The 24,098-nt window shown below is 37.7% G+C and overlaps 1 protein-coding gene across 2 annotated transcripts in view; it reads right to left on the bottom strand.

The window, feature by feature from the left end:
• DOCK1 (dedicator of cytokinesis 1) overlaps positions 1–24,098 on the bottom strand; it is a 299,358-nt gene that overhangs the window by 229,889 nt on the left and 45,371 nt on the right. Inside the window, exons 12-22 of one of the 2 annotated variants that reach the window (XM_026115844.2) lie at positions 22,542–22,684; positions 19,914–20,039; positions 18,149–18,273; positions 17,719–17,817; positions 16,386–16,458; positions 14,607–14,710; positions 13,927–14,110; positions 8,458–8,555; positions 4,856–4,945; positions 4,260–4,360; positions 2,826–2,960 (exon numbers count right to left, since the gene is read on the bottom strand). In XM_026115844.2, coding sequence (XP_025971629.2) covers positions 2,826–2,960; positions 4,260–4,360; positions 4,856–4,945; positions 8,458–8,555; positions 13,927–14,110; positions 14,607–14,710; positions 16,386–16,458; positions 17,719–17,817; positions 18,149–18,273; positions 19,914–20,039; positions 22,542–22,684 — 1,278 coding nt within the window. The remainder of the gene's footprint in view (positions 1–2,825; positions 2,961–4,259; positions 4,361–4,855; positions 4,946–8,457; positions 8,556–13,926; positions 14,111–14,606; positions 14,711–16,385; positions 16,459–17,718; positions 17,818–18,148; positions 18,274–19,913; positions 20,040–22,541; positions 22,685–24,098) is intronic. The other variant, XM_026115845.2, reaches the window with a different exon arrangement.

The following is a 24,098-nucleotide window of genomic DNA, read 5'->3' as shown; positions in this document are numbered from 1 at the left end:
TCTTAACTCCCAATTTCGATAATGGATTTCAGTGTTCCCCTGAACAGATCGGAGGTGCAACCAATACCAATATAAGGAGTAACTAAACTTGACAGTCCAATAAATCAAGCTGCTTCGGACACAGACAAAAAGCTTTGCGTTTCAAAAAAGGAAAACTGTAATAAAAATAGACAAGTTAGTGACAGATGTGTTTCTGCTGCCAGTTATTTAACATTCATTTATTCAGTACACCTGGTAACACACAAAAAACACTATGAGAAAAACAGGATTACACCAAATAAACAGTTTTTGCTACTGCCTTCAAAAGTTTAAGGCAAAAAAGCAACATAATCATGGCAAAAGCAACATAACCAGTGGAAACATTTACTGAGTAAACCAAATAACTGAAAGATATTTCTAAAGTTCACTTACAGTAGTCTGCCTTTATAAACCTTGATCATCTCGAATTCCCAGACTAACTAGATTAACTAGGCTTCTACATATTTATCCAAAATTGAAGCTTGCCTAGCATCGCATTTCTAAAATGCTGCATACATTCAATCCCCTACTACATTACTATCTTAGAGTTTAAAATATGTAATCATCTTAAAAGATTGCGTGTTGACATTTTTCTGTAAAACACTAACAATAAGAATATTTCAGAACACTGCTACACTTCACATTATAATCATTTCAAACAATCACACCCCTTTGGCAGGATTTAAGTCTTACAGCAGAACAAATTGTGGTGTCATTCAACAGTGAGCAGCTTCTCTGATTAGAGCCTAGTCATTGAGAATTGTCTTCCCAATGCTAGAGCACTTTGAATTAGTGCTTAGCATGAAGAAATCCAATGGCCAATATTAAAGGGTCATTTTGTCTGTAAATCTAATCTGCAGCAAGAGATAATTATTTTTTTCTCTTTTAAAGTGATTTGTAGGACCAGCAATAATATAAGTGACATTCAGTATTTTATGAGTCTCACTGCAAGAATATTACAGAAATAAATTACTTTCTCTAATTTAGAGAAAGCTTGGTGAAGTTGGTAACTTCAGAGCTCTACATAAATCCCTTGTAATAAGTTTGTTACAGTCTGTAACAGTAAAAGAGTTGAATCTAAATTAAGACAAATGCATACTAAACTTGCCAATAACTTTTTTCGTATTTTGTGTACAAAATAGAGTACCAACTTCCAAATTAACTTAGAATAATTACTTAAATTTTATGGATAGACTCTCACTTCAGACAACACCGAATGAGTCACTGTATAGTTCACTACGCAGAAAACTGAGCGTGAAGTGGGAAAACAACCTACCCAAAGTCCCTCTGCTCCCCTCCCCAGAGCCGCTTCCACACTGAGGGACAAGAGCTTTCGTAAACACTCGAATGGTTTTCTGATTAAAAATAATAAATATCACCCTTCACAGAAGGATTTCTGCAGCCCTCCTTTCCACCCTCTCTCCTCCCCTCCAAAACGAAGGACAGAAGTTTCCTATCGCGAAGGCACAACTGTGCAAAACAGCACCCGACCTCCAACACCGTCTTCCTGCTCTGATCGGCGTGGGGGCCCCCGGGAAGCTCTGGAGGTTAGCTGTAAGAATACTTTTCTCTTTAAAGAGCAAATATGTCAAAGGCAGCATATAATATATGCCTTTTTTGCCCTACCTATCAGTCTATTTTACTCTCTTCCCTCTCCACGTCTAGGATCAGCAAACCACGGGTTTCCCCCAAGACCTACAAGCACCGTTTGTTCAGGGACGAATGTCATGTATCCCATCCTAAAAAGCTGTCCCTTTATTTTGCTGGAAATTTTTCAATACTTTCAGGCTTCCCAGAATTTTGCAGGGTTTTTTTGCAGGAAAGCCAGGAGCAAAGCTAGACCCGGATCTGAGATATCTCAGTCACAGTACCAGACAATACCACAAAATTATTAATAAAAGTTTCCCAAATAATGGCAAGCTTCAGTATTTGTTCACACACCTAACCTACAGAACTGCAACACATCTTGATTTTATTAGTACTATACGCTTAAGTGCTACTTAAAAGATTTATTTCTGTTAGATACACATTTCTTCTATTTACTATTTCCCATACCGCTAGGTTCATGATTAAGGAAATCTGGCTCTCTCAGGGAATATTTGTCTCCTGAAGTAAATACTAGCAGGTCAAGATGTCTCTAGAACAGTAAAACAGTGAACAATGTCTTCTATTTCCTACGCGACTCCATGGTTCATTCCACAGTGTGCTATGGAGCAGGAGTTTAGCTTTCACAAGCTTACAATGAGTGTTACTTACCCACAATTTTGACAGTTTTTACATAAAATTGCCATTCCAAATTTATTGCCCCCCCTCCTTTTTTTTTTTTTTTTTTTTTTTTTTTTTTTTTTTAATGACACAGGTCATCATTTTGCTCTTATTATAAGAGCAGCAAAGTGACTGATTGGCCTTCTTTACATATCAGCTTCCTGAAGTGAGTGAACACTGAGGTCAGGAAGTTATGAACCATATCCAAAACCAAACTTGGTTACCAAACCCACCAAAATACAGACTTAACACACCACACTGCTCCCTCCGTACACTTGTAATATGTGTATAAATCAGCTTGGAAAACCCGGGGAAAACAGTTGGAGACAACTGCTGGAAGACAGATGCTGGACCAAATACAGTGACTTGCTACACAATATTATTATAAACAAATAACCAGCACCAGCATGGTCATAACATGAACTTCTTCATTATAACCACATCAGCATAACAAAGTCAGAACTACTTCAATACTGTCAATTACCACTAAGGCAGAAGTCATACCCCAAATTACTGGAGGTTTCAGCATTCACCATACTTACTGATTGAACAATATCCTGGACCGTACTATAAACTTGAAGATATACTCCAAAGCTTTCATGGCTTTAAAAAGTTGATCAGTGATACCACACTTCTCAGCATTATCCACATATGTCTTTAAAACTTTAGTGAGTTTTCTGTTTAAAAGCAAACATACAAGTTACAAGTACGCTTACAATCAAGAATTTCAACTTTGATGGTTTTAAAGAAAACTTACACACCTAAGCAATACCCACCAAGTCACAAAATAATGCAACTAATGAATACTCATTACATTTTTGGTTTTGCTTATGAGTAGTTGCAACTTGGGAGAGTCCCTGGGACACTGCTCTTAACAACAAAAAAAAAAGCAAAGCCAAACAAAAACACTATTACATCATCCAATTTGAAGGCAATACAGCAAGTCTTGATAAGATTTATTTTATATTGGGTACTTAGGGATGTTCAGGTTAAATGGCTATTATAAAGATGCAGCAATTAATAATAATCAAAAAATTATTAAAAATAAATTAAATAATGAAACACAAACACCTTTCTAGAATTACAACACACACAACAGGATTTTCATCTTCAAACAAGGCCTGCCCTTTACATAGCTTTCCCAGGGATTTTAGGCTAGAAGTTGTGAAGTTTATTTTTCAAAATATGTGTAATAGTAGTTGGAAATTCTCTTATTCTGTATTTTAAAGATACCAAATTTGGAAGTGATGCCCTTCTAAAAATAATACCACTTCCAATAACTTGCTTCCAGCAAGTATAAATCAGTTGTTATAATGCGACTATGAGCAGTTCTGTTGTAAGTCATTTTAACTACAGTGTATGCTCCAATATGCACATTAAAAGTAAGTACAACATTATCTACTGCTAATGGAAAATAATGTTGAGTAGACAGGTGTCCTGACAGACATGCATTTAACTTACTAGAAATAAAAAGGCTACAAATGTAAGTATACACTCTAGATAGAACTTCTCTTTAAATAAACAAACTTGTCCTAAATAAATAAATAAAAGAGGTAGAGGAGGCAGAGATCTCTCATACCTATGGTCACAAATCAAGCCAGAATGGTCAAATCTTCCATCACCCTCAAGCCCACCCCTGCAACTGCCTCGCTCCCTGTTTAGGGGAGGGAAGCCAGCTTTTTAACTGTTATTTCAAGAATTTTTAATATGAAAAAATGTTCATAAATCAAATCATCACTTCCTTCAAAATAACAAAAATCAAGACTTTTACCTTGGTATCGATGGAAGGTTTTATTATTTCAGAAGAGAAAGATATACTATGCCTAGTCTTCCTCAAAAAGCTTCCTGTCTCTAAGATACATGGGCACATTCCTACTTGAACTACACAACTAAGTAACCAAATATTATTATCTGGGGGAGAAAAAAAAGCCACATTAAACTCCTATTGGGGGGGAAAAAAAAGTTTTCAAATTTACGTGTAGGCTAATGTAGCACTGAAATGCTTCTTAATGTAGGTTTCCAAGACAGGATTGAAATGTTGAAATTTTCTGTCAGCAATCAGTCCAATGATAAATACCTGAAGAATAAGCATAATTACTGCATTAGCCTCAGAAAAATCTTTAAATCTGCACATTCACCAATCTTCATTTTCAGATAAGCATTAAAAACAGAGGTGGAGACTTTGGTTTTTGGTTATCCTCCCAATATTTTAATATTTTATTTTCCTGTGAAAACTTTCTTTTCTTAACAGAGAAAGTTTTTCTTGACGTGTGCACACAGTTTTACAAGTGTCCCACACTCAGCTCTTTATCCACTAAAATATATGGACTTCATTGTTTCCATCCTTACTGGGAGGATGACTATGATGTGATCCAAACACTCTTGGATCTCAAGTCCAACTGAAATTTTAAATATATCAAACCATCTTCCATGCATTTTTAAGCTAAATTAATAAAAACAGATCTTATTAGTTATAACCTTCATTCTAGCATTTACACCATCTATGTTTTATTGATTCGTCAAGTCATTATAGTATCTACAGTTTAGCCCATCCGCAAGAAAACAAACTTACCAAAGCATCAAACACTAACGTGTCAAACGTCTCACTCTCCGAGTTCTCCATCATTATGTTAAAAAGTGCATCCAATGTATCTTGAAGGAACTACAAATAAATACTCAAGTCATCATATTTTAGGGAAAAAATGAAATTCAAATTTTACATATACCTAGAGACAAGTTTGCTTTCATTTATACTTTACACAGTACAAACAGTATAAACATTTTAAAAGTTAGCTGGAAAAAGGAATATGTAATTTTTTTTTCAGTGAATTACTTTTTAGTTGAGTATCTATACATCATTACCACTCCAAAAAAAAATACCCAAACAAACAAAACCACAACCTCAAGGAAAAAAAAAAGAGTCAGAAATCACACTTGGTACCTGAACAAAAAGTTTAATTTAGCAAATGAACAAAAATATTCCAAGATTCAGTATCAATGTACAGTTAAACAGGATCATGCAGTTTTTGAAAACTGATGTTTCAGAGCACAGAACAGACAAGCAACTCAGTCTCATGCCAAATAAATCAAGTCATCCTCAGTAGTTTTCAGCTGAACAATACCAAATGCACAGCATGTAGCATTTCATGACTACACAGACTCAGATCCACAATTTCAAATAACAGCATCCATGCAGGCATGGAAAAAATAAGTAACTAACTAACTACATAAAACAAACACACACAACCTTCTGCCCCAGCTCAAAACCTACAGGCCTCTATCACTGTAACAGAGAAGACTCTTCACTAGCCAGTTGGCTGGATACCCTGATCTGTGAGACATGAAAGTAAAAGCAGATTAGTGCCAGGGGACCCAAGTTAAGCAGAGTGATAAAAGCTATTTTATGCATATATAACTACAGTATTTCTTCCCAGGGAGAGCAAGTAGCACATGCAGAGACTGAAGATGCTCATTAATACCATTGGTTTTACCAGCCAAGAATTCCATACGTGGGCCTTTTCTTCTGTCAGATGACAAAACAACATGGGCTCCTCCAAGGCAGGATGAGGATGGATCACTGCCACAATCTGGGTTGGTTTGGGTTTAGGGAGAAGGGGTTCAATGCATATTGTCCTAGTAAGTTTATTGGTCTCAAATGAAGTAAGTGTTTTTTGTCTTGTAGACTAGACAAGGTAGGGTTGGGGAGGAATGTCTGAACAAGCACTAGGCAAATGCTTCCAGAGACTGCAACCACACAGGGAAATTATATACATTGTGGGAGTGAGGGAAAAAAACAGCTTAAACTCCCACCTTCCTCCTTGAAAACATTTTGTATACACAAAGAGTCTGCTAGACCAAATGTGATTATGTGGACTATTTACTAAATTCAGAGTTCAGTCTCATGAATTAACCTTCATTTAGCAGCTCACTAAACACTGCTGAATGTCAAACAGTCCTCAAAACAAGTAAATGTGGAGCCACAGTCCATGCTACTAATATTTGAAGATGAAAAGTGGAGATGCCAAAAGGCTTGCAGCCAAGCTTTCACACCAATAGACTACAATTCTGTAGGAGAACCAACTTGCAACTTCACTATAGGATTGAGGGAAGAAAAAAAAGTGACAAACATCTTACCATCCCATTCATTTAATGAAAGGGTATCTGGGACACATGGAAGTTTATACTAAGCACATCTAAGCATTAACTTGCATAAGAAAGGAGTAAAGCATAGTTCTGAGCTTTTACAGGAGAAATTTCTACCTTGGTTTGAAGAGAAGTGCTGGCAGTTCCCAAAACACTGCCTGGCAAAGTCCCCTTCACAAGGGCAACAGCCCGTGTCGTGCTCGTGCCATGACTAATCAAGTCTTTATATCACATTTGGCCATCATACATAGACTTCCAATGGCAGAGTTCATGTTACGTGGAAAGTTTCAAGTTTGTTTACCAGGACCTCATGTAACAGCTAGAATACTCTGAAGTGTACAGGCCATTGAAGTGACCTGTGCTTATTGCTTCTTGTTGTCAAGAGTCACAGGAAAACATTTCTCAGGAAAGGAGCTGACTACTAGTCGGACTAATAGTCGGACTATTAATTTATATTATCAAACGTCATAGATCATATGCACAAATGTTATTAAAGTCAGAGCCTCCATTAAAGGAAGATTAAATTTAGAGTTTCATATACCACTGAAGTAATCAGGGCAAGTATCTTTGTCTGATCTCTTCTTAGTCATAAATGAACACCAGTACACAGAAGTATTTTACTGGAGTTTAAAAAACAGAAGTAATTTAAAAGAAAAATTGAATATGTTTTATTAAAATATGTGCTTTTCATTATATACACAGCCTGTATCATGTATTGTTTAAAAACATGAAGGATGAAGAGCTGAAAGAACAGAAAGGAACAGTTACAAAGTAGATAGTACTAACGTGCGGAATAGAAAAATCTTCTGAATATTACTGTAACAGATGGATAAAGTAAACACTGGTCTTCTAAATAAAAAAAATTAATGAAAATAGTGAAAAGAGCAATATTAAATGTTCACTCTTTTGCTGTGAGCATAAATTAACTTTTGCTCAGGCTCCTATGTAAAAGAATGAATAGGGAGAAGCAAGCCCAATATTTCAGGAGTTCTGCTACACAGATGGAAAAATGGGAATGTAGGCAGTTGGAGAATTCATTCTAACACTGTCTTTAACTAAACCTTGTCTGTGCTGCATGCTGTTGACGTTTCTAAAATCATCGATATCTGCCAAGCAGTAATCTGCTGTATACTCTTTGATGTCATTTGAAGACCAGTGAAAATTACAAACGACAGTACTACGACAATACTTGTCAGAAGTGTCAGTGTCACATTTCTAGCTATCAAATGATCCACAACAAAACAACAATAAACAGAACCTTCCTGAAAAACAAGTCATATGCAAGATGCTATTTTCACCTCACTATTAATAAAGAACAGTGTCAGTGGTCTCAGATGTTTTAAGTTCCTTCAAGATGAAGCATTCATTACGCTTCTATTAACCAAATTAAAATCCAAATCAAGTCAAAAAAACCTACAGGCCCTTAAGGGTCATCTATCCCCAATACATTACATCTTTTGACACATTATTAGATTTAATTCAGTACAACACATTCAAAGTCTCAGCCTACTCTTTTCCACAAATAAGTCTGCCTTTATGTAGGTCACCACAATCACTCAGTGGCCTTATGGCCTTGGCAAATGTAAACAATTTGGCTCAGCTAAACCTTTTTCAGGAGATACAATTTAAAAAAAATATCAGTAGCATACATTAAGATGTATGCATTCCACATCCATATATGAAAAATGCATTTAACATCCTGTAATAATTTTAAGATGTTTTAACCTTACAAAGGCAAACACTCTTTACCACTGTGTATTTATATATTAAAAAAAAAAAAAATCTATGGAAGTGCTAAAAGCACCCCGTATTTTTACAAATTTGCATTGTACATCTGTTCAACAGTACTCAACAGCAGAAGTGTTCTTTGAGGGGGGAGAGGGAGATTAGTGTACTGAAGGCTGAGAGATACCTGGTCACAGTTGCACATGAATGTATGCAGGGAGCTGTGGGGAGGAGAGAATACTTTGAAATACAGGATTCAGCAAAATTACAACGTCAAATTTATTTTTAAAGAAGTTAATTTATTACCTTAACCACTTCACCACCATCAACTTTCATTAACTGCTTCAAATTCTGCTGCAACAGATTTGTATTAGATCGCCACTTCAGAAGTCCCAAGAGATCAACTAGGAGTAAGAAAAATAATCATCATATGCAGGATAGTTACTTTCGCTCACACACCAGAACTGCACTCAGGACAAATAAAACCTTTACTTGCCATTTTTACTGGTCAATAACACATCTCTATTATGCATCTTACACTGCAGAAACCAAGTACAATATTTCTATCATGAAAGAATTTTGAAAGGCTTTCAAAAAAGCCGACTGCTTTTGGCATGTCAGCATTAAAATCTAGGCCAAGGAAGTCCGATCCTTCAGTTTTAATTTTGTTGTACACAATGGTTGTGTTTAGAAAAAGATGCCAAAATGAAATTATTCAGCTACCAACACAGTGGTATCTACAGGGCTGTGATTCTTTGAGCATTCATGTTTTTAGCTTTTGCTCTCGCTGAATAAAGTGAAAGCAAAATAAGAGAAAATGCAAGGCAAACCGTTGCAAGCTAAGCTAATTCAGTGGAAAGCTGTCTGCTTAATAACTCATCATGTCCAGATTCCTTGAGCGCTTCCAAGTGCTAGACACCCAGGACACAAATCAGATCAGATCATGAAACAAATCAACTGACAGTGGTCCTGCCCCCAACTTATAAATCCCACTGCTAAGATCGTGTCACTTCATCATTCAATGGTGAATAAGGAAACAGAAAAAATAAGCTCTCCCTCTTTTATTAGTCCTGAAAGAAACAGAGCACCATTTTGCAGTATCCTTTAAGGACAACCTCCCACGTGCCAACTGGCAATTGTGTTTCATCTGCAAATAAGCATGCCAGTAAATATTAACACCACCAGAATACCAGTAAGTTATACCCCTGCTAGCATTATTTGAGATGCTACATGAAATGCAAGCAAACTCAAAACCCCAAGCTCGCCCTGCCTGAGCCGATCTAACATCAAGGAAACATTTCTCCCAGCCTCATTAAAGGTCTACTTTCAGCACAACACACACTTTCTCTGCAAGTAATCCTCAGCAGAAGAGCCCAAAGAGAGAAAAGAGGTTTTAAAGATTGCCTTTAATTTAGCCACTAGATTATTAGTGCACACTACCATTCCCCCCCACCCACAAAAATATGGTTAATACCTATCTGAACTCTGCCCAGTGTAACTCCTATCAGTAATGACAAATGCCTTCCCCCGACCAACCACCCTCATGTGTTTTATTCAAACATTCAAAGCAATCAAATGCTTACAGAGACCTGCAACTGCAGAGGTGTGTTTACTCTATGAATGATATAGAGAGCCAGCACAGCTGCTGTACGTTCCCCAGAATCTTTGGTTCGACAGAAGAAATAAGATTACTTTGAGAGGAATGGGCTGCAGTTCTCCATGGGATAATTCCCCCTCTGAGCAGTCCTCAAATCAAAACAAGCCGCCTTCATCATCTTTGTACCTTATTCGGACCAAGGTAACTTGTGATTGTATAGTGATACCTGATAGAGATGAAGGTTTTATTTTATTTAACAAGAAAAACAAGCGGTCCAACCTCCTGATTATGCTCTTCGCTCCTTCACCTGTGTTCATGCAGAGGTTTCCATATGCAGATGGCTTAAAGTTTTCTCAAAACTCAGGTGCTGAATTCAAGTCAGATAGTGTTTCCACTCTAATTCCGGTATCTTTTCTTTGAAGTAACCTTTCCTCTTGATTTTAAACATTTGCTTTTCTTCATGAGTTGTTTTATTTTAATTTTGTATTCACATCACCTTCATCTTTATGCCACTGTAGCACCTGAATTCATCATGTCATATATACCCTGCCTTATTCTTTACTTATTAATTGTATGATTGAATGATTAAGCAAAATTCTTCTAAACTGTTCTCCGAAAGCCTGGTCTCCTTGGTTCCTTGAAGTCTTGTGATTTCCCAGCTCATGCCTCTGGATCAGTAACAGTCACTATTATCTAGAGGTTTAACAGCCCTTCAGGCAGAAAAGGAAACTTAGAAATGCTTTTAGTAAGCGTTACACACACTCTGGATGCTTCACAAGAGCAAACACGTAGGTAAATCACTAGACAGCTCTCTGGTTATTGGTGTTCAGAGAAAATTTTCAGCAAGACCATTAATGTATTTCCAGTCCTAGCCTTATCACCCTAATAATAAAAGGACATCCATCCTGATGGTCTCACAACAGGCATTGATAAGATACACTAGCCACAGGCAGTTCGTGTAGAAGGGGATGTCGCTTTTGATGCCATTCTGCTCCTCCTTCTGTATTTGCTGGTATATCCAACTTCTAACTGACAGAACAAGACGACTCAAACACCAGAACTCCTCGGCCTATGCCGGAGTAAACAAGACCTCAGTTTGTCACAACTCAGTGAGGCCACTCAGAAGAACGAAAGCAAAATTACACATCTACACACACCCCTGACCTGGCCATGACATCATGAACTGGTCCAAAACAGACCTTGCTATCCCACTCACCTCAAGAACAGAAGGTCCAACGTTTCTTCCTGCAGACAAACAGATCTACTGAGATGTTACGGGATATCCCCTTGCAGTTGGGAACATATGGGATCAAGTCTCATTTCCAGCCTAAAATAAACCACCTTGGGGTGACCGCTAATGTGGTCAGAACCCCCAACATGTCAGCAGTGGCAAAGCAAGCATGCAGTAAAGAGACAGCCGGACCCCTAGAGAAGACAGGGGACCCAATGCTGCTATGCCTGTTAAGACACTACATGACAGTGGTGCTCTTGATCATTACCTGAACACGGAGGTCTCTATCGTTTGATGCAAGCTTCACACTGCCTTAAGTTCCAGAGGTTTAAGATAAAGACTCCACTACCTTGCATAAAAATATACTTGGTGTTTACATCACAGTGTTTCTTCAGCCCATAAAGGATCTACCTGTTAAGAAGTCTTGAAAGCAGAATAAAGAGAGGTATATACTGACCGAGTCCTCCAGATATGGCAAGAACATTCTCTTCTGCCTCAGCTGACAAGGGAGGACAATCTCATCATGAGTTAAAAGTGATGCTGAAGAGCATGTTTGCATGCAAAGAGCTGATTTCCTTCCTCATTCATCAGGTTGGTGGGGGAAGTGTGTTTTTGGGTTGGCTGGTTTGGTTTGGGGTTTTTTGTTTGGTTTTTTTTTTGGGGGGGGGGAAGGGGTTAATTCTTCTCTTGAGCTTACATTGCTGCTCTTACTCAAAATGAATTGCAAAACCTAAGAAAAGGCCAGGAGACAATTTATTGCTACTAATGCATTCTGCCATGAATCACTAACACCTGTTCAAATGTTAACTAAGTAAATACCTCAAAATCATGTTCTCTCAAAGAAACTAGCTAAAGTCTCATCAGTGCCAAATTTTACTATTTAGGAGACCTTTCAGACGCAAAGGACACAAGGTACTAATAGAAAAGCAACATTTATAGGTTACTGTTCTTAAAGAATGGAAATCAAGTGAGTATCCAAAGAACCTATACACAGAAGGACAGTCTGCAACAACAAATGCAATGCAGAAAAATCTGCATGATTTGCTAACTTTCAAAATTACAAAAAATAAGCTTTTATAGCCAATTCTAAAATGCTTACCAAGGGTGAAACAAATATTGTAGGTGGACAAATATTGTAGGTGGGCCAAAACATAACTTTCTCCTTTTGATAACCATTTTGGTAAATGAACATAATCATGATTTTTTTGTCGTTAAAAAAATTTAAAGTAACAATATTAGCTAACAATTCAACAGGAGTAAAAATCAGCTTCAGAAACTACAATCTGAACAGCACTGCCAATTTTTAGGTGAAAAATGAGATCTGTAGGAGTTTAATAGTATACTTTTTATCCCCTTTCTACATTGCCTAAGAATAAGTGGTGATCTTGTTTAGTAACATCCTAATACTTTGAAAGATTCACCTCTAGGAAGTTTCACAGACAATGTAATTATCAGTAACGTTAAATAAAGACCAAAAGTCCAAAGCAAATTTTATGCTAATTACACACAAAAACTTTCTCTCAGTCTTAATTTTAGTAATATATCTTCTGTGAAAGCAAAGTCGATATATTGACCACTATGAAATATTTCTAAATACTAATAAGCATTAGGAAACGCTGGGGAAAAACCTCTAATAATCTCAGTGACAAACAAAAAGCAGTAAGCAGCTCAGTTCCACGTGCTGGGTTCTGTGTTGTACCAAAGCACAAAATCACTGCTTTATTGTGAAGATACGATTCCATATTTGCAATGGAATTCCAAAACTACTTCTGAATTTTTGCTAAGCATCCTCTCGGGCTACAAGACTGCCAGACTGCAGTGAATCTGATGTGCTCTGAATACGAAATACCTAGAATGTGCTTTAATAGAGATATCGCTGAAAAGACTGCAGTAAAACTGTGAGGTGACTAGGAAGTCGTATGAGCCGAGTAAGCATCCTCCCTGGACAGGGCTGAACAAAGCAGCCATCAAGCCGCCAGTCCCAGCAGCTACCCCCTGCTCCCATCCCTCCGCACCCAGAGCCTCGACAGCCGACGCGCTCGGCTGCTCCGTCTGTCCAGAGCCCCCGTTTTTCGTGAGTCACCAAGGAGCGATCCCTTTCCCTCGAATGACTCACTCGCCTCTGAATGACCCACCCACACTCCCGAGTCTCCTTCTGGTGCAGCGAGGAGAACAACGGATCGCTCCATGGCAACTAAGCACAGAAAGGAAAGAGAGGGCGCAGGCTGGCTATGTGAAATATTTGCCTTGGTGGCTGCCATGAGCTCTCGTTTCTACAGGCTTTAGATGCAGGCAGCCAGCTGACAAAGATGAAAAATGTATGTAAGGCAGTTTTTGAAAGGAACAAAATACGTCAACCCCAATCCTAGTGCTCTGCGCTGGGTAGAGGCCCCCTCTAAATCCTCCTGTCCTCTCCTGTTCACATATCTTCTGCCAAACACGAGAAGATGGCAAAGCTTTCTTTAGGCCACACAGAAAATACAGAATATCGCACCTTGTAAATCTCACAAAACAGCTTATTTGGGACCACAGCCATGACATTATCTACTCCTGGGAGGGAGCACACGAGGGAACACCACTCATTTCCCTTAGTGCTACTCACATCCACACAAGTAAAATGCTGCCAAGCAGGTGTTCAGTATATTTCAGCACAAGTCTCAACTACACGGCAAACTGAAGAAGCCTAGGTTAAATGGGTATGGAAACGCTCTGCTATCATACAGACATAAACCGTTCTGAAGCAAAAGAAAGCACACAGGCAGCGCACAGGTCGGATACCACACTCTCGGCACATGCTTGTGTCATGTCCAGACAATTCATCCAACACTCCATATCGCACAACCAACAAGTCCACGCAGGTGAAGGAGGAGAGAAAAGGGAAAAAGTCAACACACACATCTCCTCTCAAATTGCAAGGAACAGAAGCTCAGCAGTTCTATGAACTTACCATTCTGGGTCAGTTTTGTTGAACAAACTAGAGTAGAAATCTGGAAGGAGTCTTTGCTGATGGTGCAGCTTCCAAGGTTCTGCATACTCTTCCCTGTAGCAGAGTGTCCCTTTTCTTCCAATTCTATTTTAGTGGATGGCAGACTTAAATACGTAGAGGCATCCTCCAGCTTCTTTGCTTCTGCCTGCAGCAGTGTTTTAAGTGCAATACGAAACGTAATTAAGAAAAACTAGAAAAAAGCCCTGGTAATAATAAAACTTTGATTTTACACTGTATTTTCTTAGGTTTGCTCCAGAAGTGGACGTATCCAGGAGGTCTTTAAGGGTACAAATTCATCACTAACCTATCTACACCTTGGAGTCAAGATGTGACATTTAGAGGGCTGAAGAAGCAACTCTTCTCCACATAAGTACTTAAGTAAGATGCAGTGACAAGCCTTGGAAATTCAACCATTAAAGCATCCCCAGAAAATCACATTCAAGGTTTAACCATCAATTTGCCAGATAAGCCAACTGCATAAGAATTGGTATTTAGCTGCTTGATCTAATATAATATTCTATAATATATTTTTCTGCACAGTTACAATGAAATTCATGCATAACAAAGTAATTCACTAAAAGTAAATAATGCTCACACTCCTCTGGCTATCATGGAAAGACTAAAGTATCTCAAAATTCTACCTTATAAACTATAAGGTCATGTTCTCCATCTCTCAAAGTTGTTCCATCATATCTCATGAGCTTCACAAATGCTAGGGCAAATATTTTCTCAGATTTATCTTTGGCTGTTAAAAATAAACAAAAACGTAGTTAAGTATTTAGTACACACACTCCACCTAAATCTCAAAAAAAATGGATACCGTGTAAGTGCATGACCACGGTAAAGATTCTCAAATGGAGAAAAAGGTATAAGAAATTAGGAGAGGATCTTTTATACGTAAGATAAAACCAAAAATTTGAAAAATAAATGCATAAGAACCTGACCACACCAATAGTAGCTTAACCAATGCTTAATATGTCTAAAATCTGTTTATTGAGAGAGCTTAATTGAGGCAACTTGAAAAAAGGAAAAAAAACTGATGCAATTTTAATGCCCACGTCTTTCAGACTTAAAAGAATGGCAGTGCTTTGTAACTAGAACAATGATTTAAAGACCAGCAATGAAGACCTCATCTGGGCTCTGTCATTCAGAGTGGGAACCCGAGAGCCAAAACAGGAATTTGATCCATACCTATGGCTGGAGTGCTTAAGCTTGCAAAAGCTGACCCACTGCACAGCCAAGTTAAAAAAAAAAGGCAATGGGGTAAACAGAAACCACAAAGTACAATGAGAAATAAAAGCAGAAGGAAAGTACAATCGACTTGAGATAGTCCAAGAAGCCTATGAGAAAGCACTGTGACCCAAAGGCACAGTCTATAATGAATATTTAATTGTAACCAACCTAAACTATTGCATCATTTTAAATTTGTCTTACTCTAGTAATTTGTAGTCCACAGCCATAACTATGACACTCATTATCTGTACATATTTTAATGGAATGAGAGCTGCTAGTATAAGCAAAGTAAATCATTTATTAATGACTGATTTAGAAAACATAAAGCTTTAATTAAATAACTACTATGGAAGAACACAGCACACATGCATGGAAAATATTACAAACCTTAAAAATCATGCAGTGGACATCTGATTAATACTTATTCTGCAGCAAAAAGTTTTGCTGCAGATTTTGAAAGGCATTCATACCAAGCAAGACAATCGCAATGTAATGGCTATGTGGAATGAACATTATCACAACCAACGTAAGACTCCCAAATACTACTAATAAAACAACTGTTAAAAAAAAAAAACCTAGCTGTCTTGGTTTGATTCTCAGCAACTCAAAAGATCTCAGCTACCTCCCACATTACAAGAAAGTCAAGGTGAACCACAAGCTCTCAAATATCTTTTAGATCAAAATTACTTCAAAACAAACCACAAGTCAATGTCACAACCAGAAGCGGAAACCAAGTTTCTCGATAGCCAGGGCAGCAACTATTGATGTTAAGCCTGCTGTAGCCTCTCTTTAGCAGTTCCATTTTGCACACAGTACTGTTAGATTTCTTTACTACTGCTCTACTCATCCTACCTCTCGGATATGCAATACCACAGCCCTTTCAGTTGCTAACGGAAAGGCTTTATTCACTAGCCCTTTTATTTGACTTGGAGAACTAACTGTGCAGGAAAGGAAAAAGATGATGCCAGGAAAGGAAAAAGATGAGGCCAAAGGTTGAGAGTGAGGAGGAAGTTGCAAAGGAAAAAGAAGTTCAGATCTTAATATAAAATAAGCAGGAAAAATACACATCATCCCCACACTAAAAACAATTACAATAGTCTGCTACAACTAGGAACTTTATGCTCATTTCTGCGGACTTTAGCACTGGACACTGACAAGAATCGTGATGAAAAGGCTGAATTACTTACAGTCCTGTGATGATCTATGACGGAACGTGAACCTTAAGTGACTGCGGTTCACATCTTCAATAGGGATTGCAACCTTCACGTATTGGGAAAAGGGGAAACAAAGGAGGAAAAAAAGCACTGAATACTGTATCTTCAAACAGCTTCTACCACTATCAAATTTCATCTAGATGCTTTGAAAGTCAGTCCTGCATCTTCAACTACTATTTTAGCTTTCTCATGCTTTTCAGTAAGAGGCTTGGCTCTTTCCAAAGACTTAGTGATAAGGACCAGCCTCAATTTTGCATGTAAGACCTTGAGAGGTCATGATTTCCCCAGGAAAATAAATAAATAAATAAAATCACTATTCTTGCACCCAAGAAACAGAAGGAAAGAAGCAAACCTGCTAAGTTCCCCAGCAAGATCTGTAGATACCCCAGGTCACATGGATGTGCCACCTGATCCACACATAACTACTGATGACAACAGTCTAGAGAAACTCGCACCAATTCAGGTCAATTACTAACTGCCATCTTTTTTTATTATTATTATTGTTTTCTTTTCTCACCTTGCCCTCTATGCTATTGAAGGCCATTAACTTCCAAAAAAAAATTTTTTGGGGGGGGGGGGGAACAAAACAAAAAACAAAACAAAACACAGACATAACCAACACTCCCAACCTTCTCCCCCCAGTATTTGGCTAGAGCAATCCTATTTTCTTAACTGCTTTCAGATTGTGGGCTGCCTGCTGCTCCTCAGCTCCACACCTAGGTTTCTGTGACCTTCTGGCTCCACGTGCAGTAAGAGGACCTTTGGTCTTGAAAGGCCAGCATGCAGGGGTGGGTAGAAGGAATAGCTATAGGTCTTCTCAGTACAGAGACATTGCTTCCACAGATTACAGCTAGACATTATATATTTCGGAAGCTAACATCAGCCTCACGTATTAAAACCAGGCACTTAAGCTAAAGTGTTACTAGGCTGAGCAAATTTAGCAAGCTTAAAGCACAATGAGCCAGATCCCAAAACACCGAGTTCACCACAGTGGCAATTATGTTTTAACCTTAAATATCCTGCTTCTGTACATCAGTGTCTTGGAAATAAAGTAAATCCACTCCTAAACAGATGTCTGAATGCCCCCATAACAGTCGTCTTGATCAAAAGGATGAAATTCTTTATACAATAAAAGTCAAATCTATTTTCTAGCAGTTTCTGAATGCCTTCCTTAGTTACCTACTCCTTTTATCCTACTAAACATGGTCACAATCATTAATATCCCTAGTTTTGTGTTTCAAGACCTTCCACTGAAATCTATATTCATTTCACATTAACCCAGGAAAGTTAATGTAACATTATATACCTTTACAGTCTCAAACCAGCGAGGCTGCTTTACTTGGTAGTATATTACTGACTTGTACTCTGAGATGGCTTCATCACCCGCACCAGGAAAAATAACACTCTTGAAAACAAAAACAAAAGAGAAAGGGTTTACACCTGTCTCAAACTCTACTTTTTCACTAAAAAAAGAAAGTTAGCAAGCAGGTCAAAGGATGACCCACGCTCAGAGCTCCTCTTACAATGAGTATCAAACAGCATATATTAATATCACAAAATGTATTTAGTTATGACAAATTATAAAACTTTGTTGCAAATCAAAGTAAATCAAAGTAAGCATTTATACTGACAAACATCTAGAAAGATGTCAAAAAGGCTCAAACTGATGAATATTAGAAGTTCAAAGAAAAAAAACACCCACACAACAACCCCACAGATGACAGCTTGGTTAATACCTCTAATCTTTTGCCATCTTCATCATAAACGGACACTGTAACTTCTACATTCTTCGCTGTTGTTTTACTGCCTTTGTCAAAGTCGCCCTGAACCAATGTTACATAGATATCATTACGAACATCACCTAAAAGAAAAACGAGGACAAAGTTCTTCCCAATTGTCACAGACTGCACTTGCTAGTTTGTGAAACCAACAACACGCAGAACCAATGACCACGACATTTTAAGGATAATCACACACATATACAGCAAAACATTAAAAAGCCACATCATCTTGAACATGCAAGACTAAAAGTAGTGAAAAAAGGGTATGTTTAGCTAGAACTGGGCTAAGATTTCTAAGATGCGATCTATAAAAGCATAGTGCACCAAGATGAATCAAAAAAACCAGAAATGTTTCTGAAGTGGAAGAATGTCATGTCATTATTAACAGTAAATACTCTATTACTCCAAAAACATCTCACCAGACTTCCATTTTCTTTTTTATCATTACTAATTTTAACTCTGTATTACCCTGAAAGGATGAATTTCAATATTGTCATTAATTTATCCCCAAAAACTGATACCTTAAATTTTTTTATTTAAAAAAAAAAAAAAAAAAAAAAGAGTTAACAGTTTACAGATGTCTGTTTAATTTTTAAAGTTGGAGATGGTTTGACAGTTTCACTGCTTGGGGCAATGCAAGGAGGGGTTATATTTAGCTTTATGTCTTAAAACTCTCTTACTACAAGATTATTCAATTGAAATGTTGAAAGCATAGAAACAGGTGATTTTCAGTAATTTCATGAGACAGATGATCTACGTGCCACATACCACAACAAGCAGAGATGTTGAGGCACTTGCACCACATTGGATATATTTGAAAACAAGAGAAATGCAGTTAGCCACTATAGGCAGGGCTGGAACTCAGGAATTTTTCTGGAAGTATCTGATGGATAAAGTTGCTTTTGTTTTGAGAAGTACTAAGTTGTTTTTTGTAAATAAACACCAGAATTGAATATCTACAAAAAAATACATATGTATATATATATACATATATATATATACACACACACACACATGGCTTTCTTTCAAACATATTATCCAAATCCAGCACAACTTTAAGACACTTGCATATCTCTGAATCAAGCTATTTCCTCCAAACATCTCATCTACTTTCTGGTTTTGCTTCATTGCAGAAGATGCATTTTACATATGTCCTTGCTAAGCAAATAACATGAGGTAGACTAAATGAGACTAGATCCTTTGATGCTGTATTTCCAACGTACATCATACTTTGGTTGTTTTTTTCCCCACCCGCACCAGAGCTTCCGTATGTACAAGTATTTAAAGAAGGTTAAAAGCTAACAAAGCAAAGTTAATTCAACACAATGGCTCCCTGCTCTTGGGCACACAACTCACACACTTGCAAAGAACACTGAATCCATTTAATTCTTCACTCAAACATACATTTTACTTCATTCCTTTCTGAACTTTTGCCAATAGCGAAGAAGATTCAGCCACAGCATAGGCAAAACTTTAAAAACAGGTAACAAATGAAATATACACTTACTGAAACTTAACCACGTGCACTAACACAGTCAACACAATGTTCTTGTGGATTTAACTTTAAAACCTTCCTTTTTTAAGGAAGCAATCAAAAATAAAAATATTTTAGTGACAAAACAAAGCTGTTGAAAGTATATAATTCAGATCACCACCTTTATTTTAGCTTACATGAAAACATTATTCTTACTAGGATCCCAATACAGTAGTTTATACTTACCAGGCATAATTATCTCAGGAAACCCCATTTTCCGAGCCACAGCTGTGGACCTATCCACCAAGTGTGGAAATTCTTTTCTAATCTGATGAATATCTCCTGGAAGAAGTTTCAAAGTCACCCACAGACCTGTTGTGTAAAGAACACAATTGTTAAACTTGTGGGTTTTTCTAGTTATTATAGAAAAATACTTACAAATATTTTTACCTTACAAAAATTACACTTTACAACATTCAAAGTATGCATTTAAGACAGACCTCTAAATAAAAATAGAGCTCTTCAAACAGAAATATGAGTAGAGTACACTTCACTATAGTTTGATTATATCAGACTTTTTTGGGGGAAAAAAAATCCACACCTTGAAGCTGATGGGCTACTTAAAAGAAACAGAGAAGCTGGAAACCTGTGCAAGATAAGGAGTCATGCCTTTGTAGTGTGCACTTTCCAGCAGTACCATCTAGGAGGCTTCTTGGCAAGACAGAGTCAGGTCACACTTCTGAAACAGCATGTTCTAACGCAGATGCAGGCAGGCTCCTGTGCACAGGCTTACTAAAGCCAAAGATTTCAGTAAGAGCCTAAAGGCTTCACTGTATCAGGTCTTCATTCAGAGGAAAAACAGGTTGGCGGATCATACAAACTGGAAAAAGGAAGCTGAAATCTTTGGACATCGGCTGGACCCCCTGAAGCTGTATGAAAAACATAAGCAAGCCTATAGTGCCTTTTAGATGAAGCTGGAGGGGAACTAGGACTCCCTCTTCCTCGCAGCATTTTGAAAAATAGGCTCTCTTATCACTGAAGTCTTACACGAAGGGTTTTGTAGAAATATGGTTATTAAGCCATTAATAGGATTGCCTCCAGCTTGTATCTACCCTCCGAAATCCTCAGGAGCTCTTTCTAATGAAATGTTTTATCTTCCACAAGAGAAAAAAACAGAAGTGGCAACATCGGTTAGAATGGAAGAACCGAAGAAATATTACAACAAACCAATATCAAGCTACCAATAAAGACAGCACCAACAGTTGATATGTACCCTGAACTGACTCATCACTCCCCGCCATAAGTTGTTTTTACTGCACTAAATTCAAAGAAGCAGATTTACCCCTACAGCAGATTTGCACAGTTTACACTTTTCACTTTACCATCAGAAAGTGCCACTGCTTGCCAGCTAACATCAGGCATGCTTGTCACAGAAAGAGATACAGAAACAAAAGAGTGAGTTCTTACACAGTTGGTAAAGTTGACTGGCAATTAAGTTTAAGCATGAAAATTACAGCAGCAATTTTCAGGAAAAAGTCCTAAAATAAAATCTATGAAAATAAAAAAAAAAAAAGTCTTCATCATCATCCAAATTGTGGGTTATCCCGTTACACACACAATTAACTAGGCATTCATTTTGTATACATTTGGCAGCTAACATTCTTTTCTATTAAAATATCTTATAAAAGGCTGTAAAAGCTGACTTGTTGCCAGAGGCAGCCCCAACAGCTGCTATGTCATTAAATAGTAACCGTACCTACAATGACTGGCTAAGCAACTATGCTTCATCCTTTTTGTTTGGTCGATTTTTTTTTTTTTTAGGCAAAGAATTTGAAATGAATCAAAAAAGTCTCACCGCGTTTCCTCCCTTACAATACACATCAGTGGCAGCTGAAAATAGGAAAAAAGAGTATGTCTAGATTTTCCCATTTAGCTAATAGATAATTTAAGGAATCAACAATTTATTAAGATTTTTTTTTATTTACTATAAGTTACTAAAAATCAACACTAAAAGGAGATGGTTTTCCTTTTATCTATTGTTCAGATACCCCTACAAACACCACAGATACTCACAGGTGAAGTGCTAACTGGAAATTCTGCGTTTGCATGCCTAATGGCACGTTAATCCAGACCAAAAAGAGACTGAAGCCAGTACAGTGTTAACTAGGATACAATTCCCTTTAACTGGGAGGCCTATCACAGGCAAGAAGTGTTGTATGCAAAAAACAGACTTTGGAAGCAAACTCAATTTCATGTCAGCAGAGCGTACACTGAATTATGAACAGTGACGTTAACAGCCTGTAAGACAAGGCAATCAACGGGGTTGTCTTGTTCTGCGGCTGTCCTTACCACCTCACAGCACAAACCGGTATCAGCTCTGACGAGAGTAATTCCCTCGTCTTCTTGACAGAGAGGCAACTGCTGTGAATGCGGTTGCTAATAGGAAAAATAAGGAGAAAAAGCAGGAAGGCAAAGAGCGCTTCTTCCTTCAACATGAGGAGACCAATGTCCCAAGCTGAAGGGCATGAGAGCCCATCTCCTTGACCACTGTTTCAAATAAAGAAATATACTACGTGGGGAAGGTAGAAATATAAAGTTGTCCAAGTTACAGACACCGCAAAGACAGACAACTTCAGCTAAGTTAACACTGGAAGGTGGGAGAAAAAAAATGGAGGGGGGAAATAGCAGAAAGGAACAAAGGAGATGGGAAAGAGTGGAAAGAAAGAGCGCAAGTACGTTTTCTGGGACTAAAGAAGAGCAAACAAGGGAAATTAATATTATGCACCCTGGAAACCAAATTAAAGTAATCACATGTTGCAATTCAAGCAGTAAGAAGTTTTCCATATGCCAGTTTATATAAAGAACAGTACATACCCTGACCCTTGTGGTTAACTTCTTTAGCAGCAATCACTTTGTTTATAACAGTCTGAAGGAAATCATTCTCCCCTGCCACCCTGGGTGAAAAACGGGATGATATGTTCAGCTGCTTGTGTCGAATGGCGTCATCCAACGCTAGCCTGGAGGATGCACATGACGACCAACACCAGGAAACAAAGGGTCACAGAAAACCAGAAGTCACAGTAACAAGGGAACACAAAAGATCATATCATAGTTGTGACAAAGAGTTTTGATTAGTCAACGCAAGACAAAGGACAGGAAAGGTAACAAGAAAGACACAGGAAGATCATTAATCAGAAAAATGCTGATCTACTAAAGAGAAGTACAGCAAACTCATGTTGCTGCTTCTGCCTTCAGGAACACGCATGCACAGGTCCCAGTAATACTGCATCAGCATAGCAAGGATGTCTCCCACCTGAGAATCCCCTGTTAAGCAGGGAAAACCCATACAGGCAGGTTTTCTACAATAGATACATAGCAGACTGGCCCTGAAAAACCATCAGGGTCACTTCTACAATTATAAACTAAGCAGCAGTGCATACTGTTTGAAGGAAAAGCTACTAAAAATTTCACAGAAATGGCATAGGACAAGAAAAGCAGATAACCCAAACATTTTGTTAAATTTGATGAATAAATGAAAAGATGAAGTCTATAAATAAAAAGCAGCATTAAGTGTCATTTAAATAATCTCGCCAAGTGCTTTTGACAGCCATTGTGTTGGTGGCTAGTGAATGAATACAAACAAACAAAGATATGGAAACAGAATCGCATGTGGTACAACAGAAGCAAAGCATGAAATGGGGAAGAAAAATGTGGCTCGTATATATAGCCTAAGTCTACATTAGAAATAATGACACCAGTATTCATTGCATGTTTGCACATTACTCATACTGTTTGGTATACACTTCTCCCTGAAAGATATTTTAATTTATTATAGCAAAAAATTACATTGTACCTCTTTTCAAAAAGCTGATTTATATACACAGAAAAAATAAATCAGTTTTAATGGAGCAGAAAACTAGATGCTCCATTAGCATCCAGTCTGATTCAAAGATTCATTTTCATCACATACTTCCGCACTAAAAAATTAGCTTGCTATTGTTTACCATACAATAAACAAATATGAAAGCTCTCTTCCCCAAATGCCTCCGTTTCCCTTTAAAAATAACATTAAACTTCTAATTGTCACATTGTTTAACACCCTCTGTACCACTCCATTGACACTGTCATACACGAATGAAGTGGTTTCCGACATCAGGCATACATCACCTCCGCTCCCTACGGCGCCTGCAGACCTTACAGCTCTCTCAGTATCCCTACAGGCTCTTGCAAACTGTAAGACGTCTTGAACTAGAACTATTTTCTAAAGTAAAATTAATTCGATATTAAATTATTCCAACCTTTTTTTTTTTTAATGTTAAAACCCTCCAGATATCCATTAGTACATTAATGAGAGACCTTAGTTAATGTAACTTTATCTTTTACTGTTTTGAAGAGATGGCAGTCTATTATTCATGCAACGGTAAAACTAAA

The sequence above is a fragment of the Dromaius novaehollandiae genome, chromosome 6 (assembly GCF_036370855.1).
Source record: "Dromaius novaehollandiae isolate bDroNov1 chromosome 6, bDroNov1.hap1, whole genome shotgun sequence".
In the NCBI taxonomy this organism is placed as follows: Eukaryota; Metazoa; Chordata; class Aves; order Casuariiformes; family Dromaiidae; genus Dromaius; species Dromaius novaehollandiae.
This window is presented reverse-complemented; position numbering and strand designations above follow the sequence as displayed.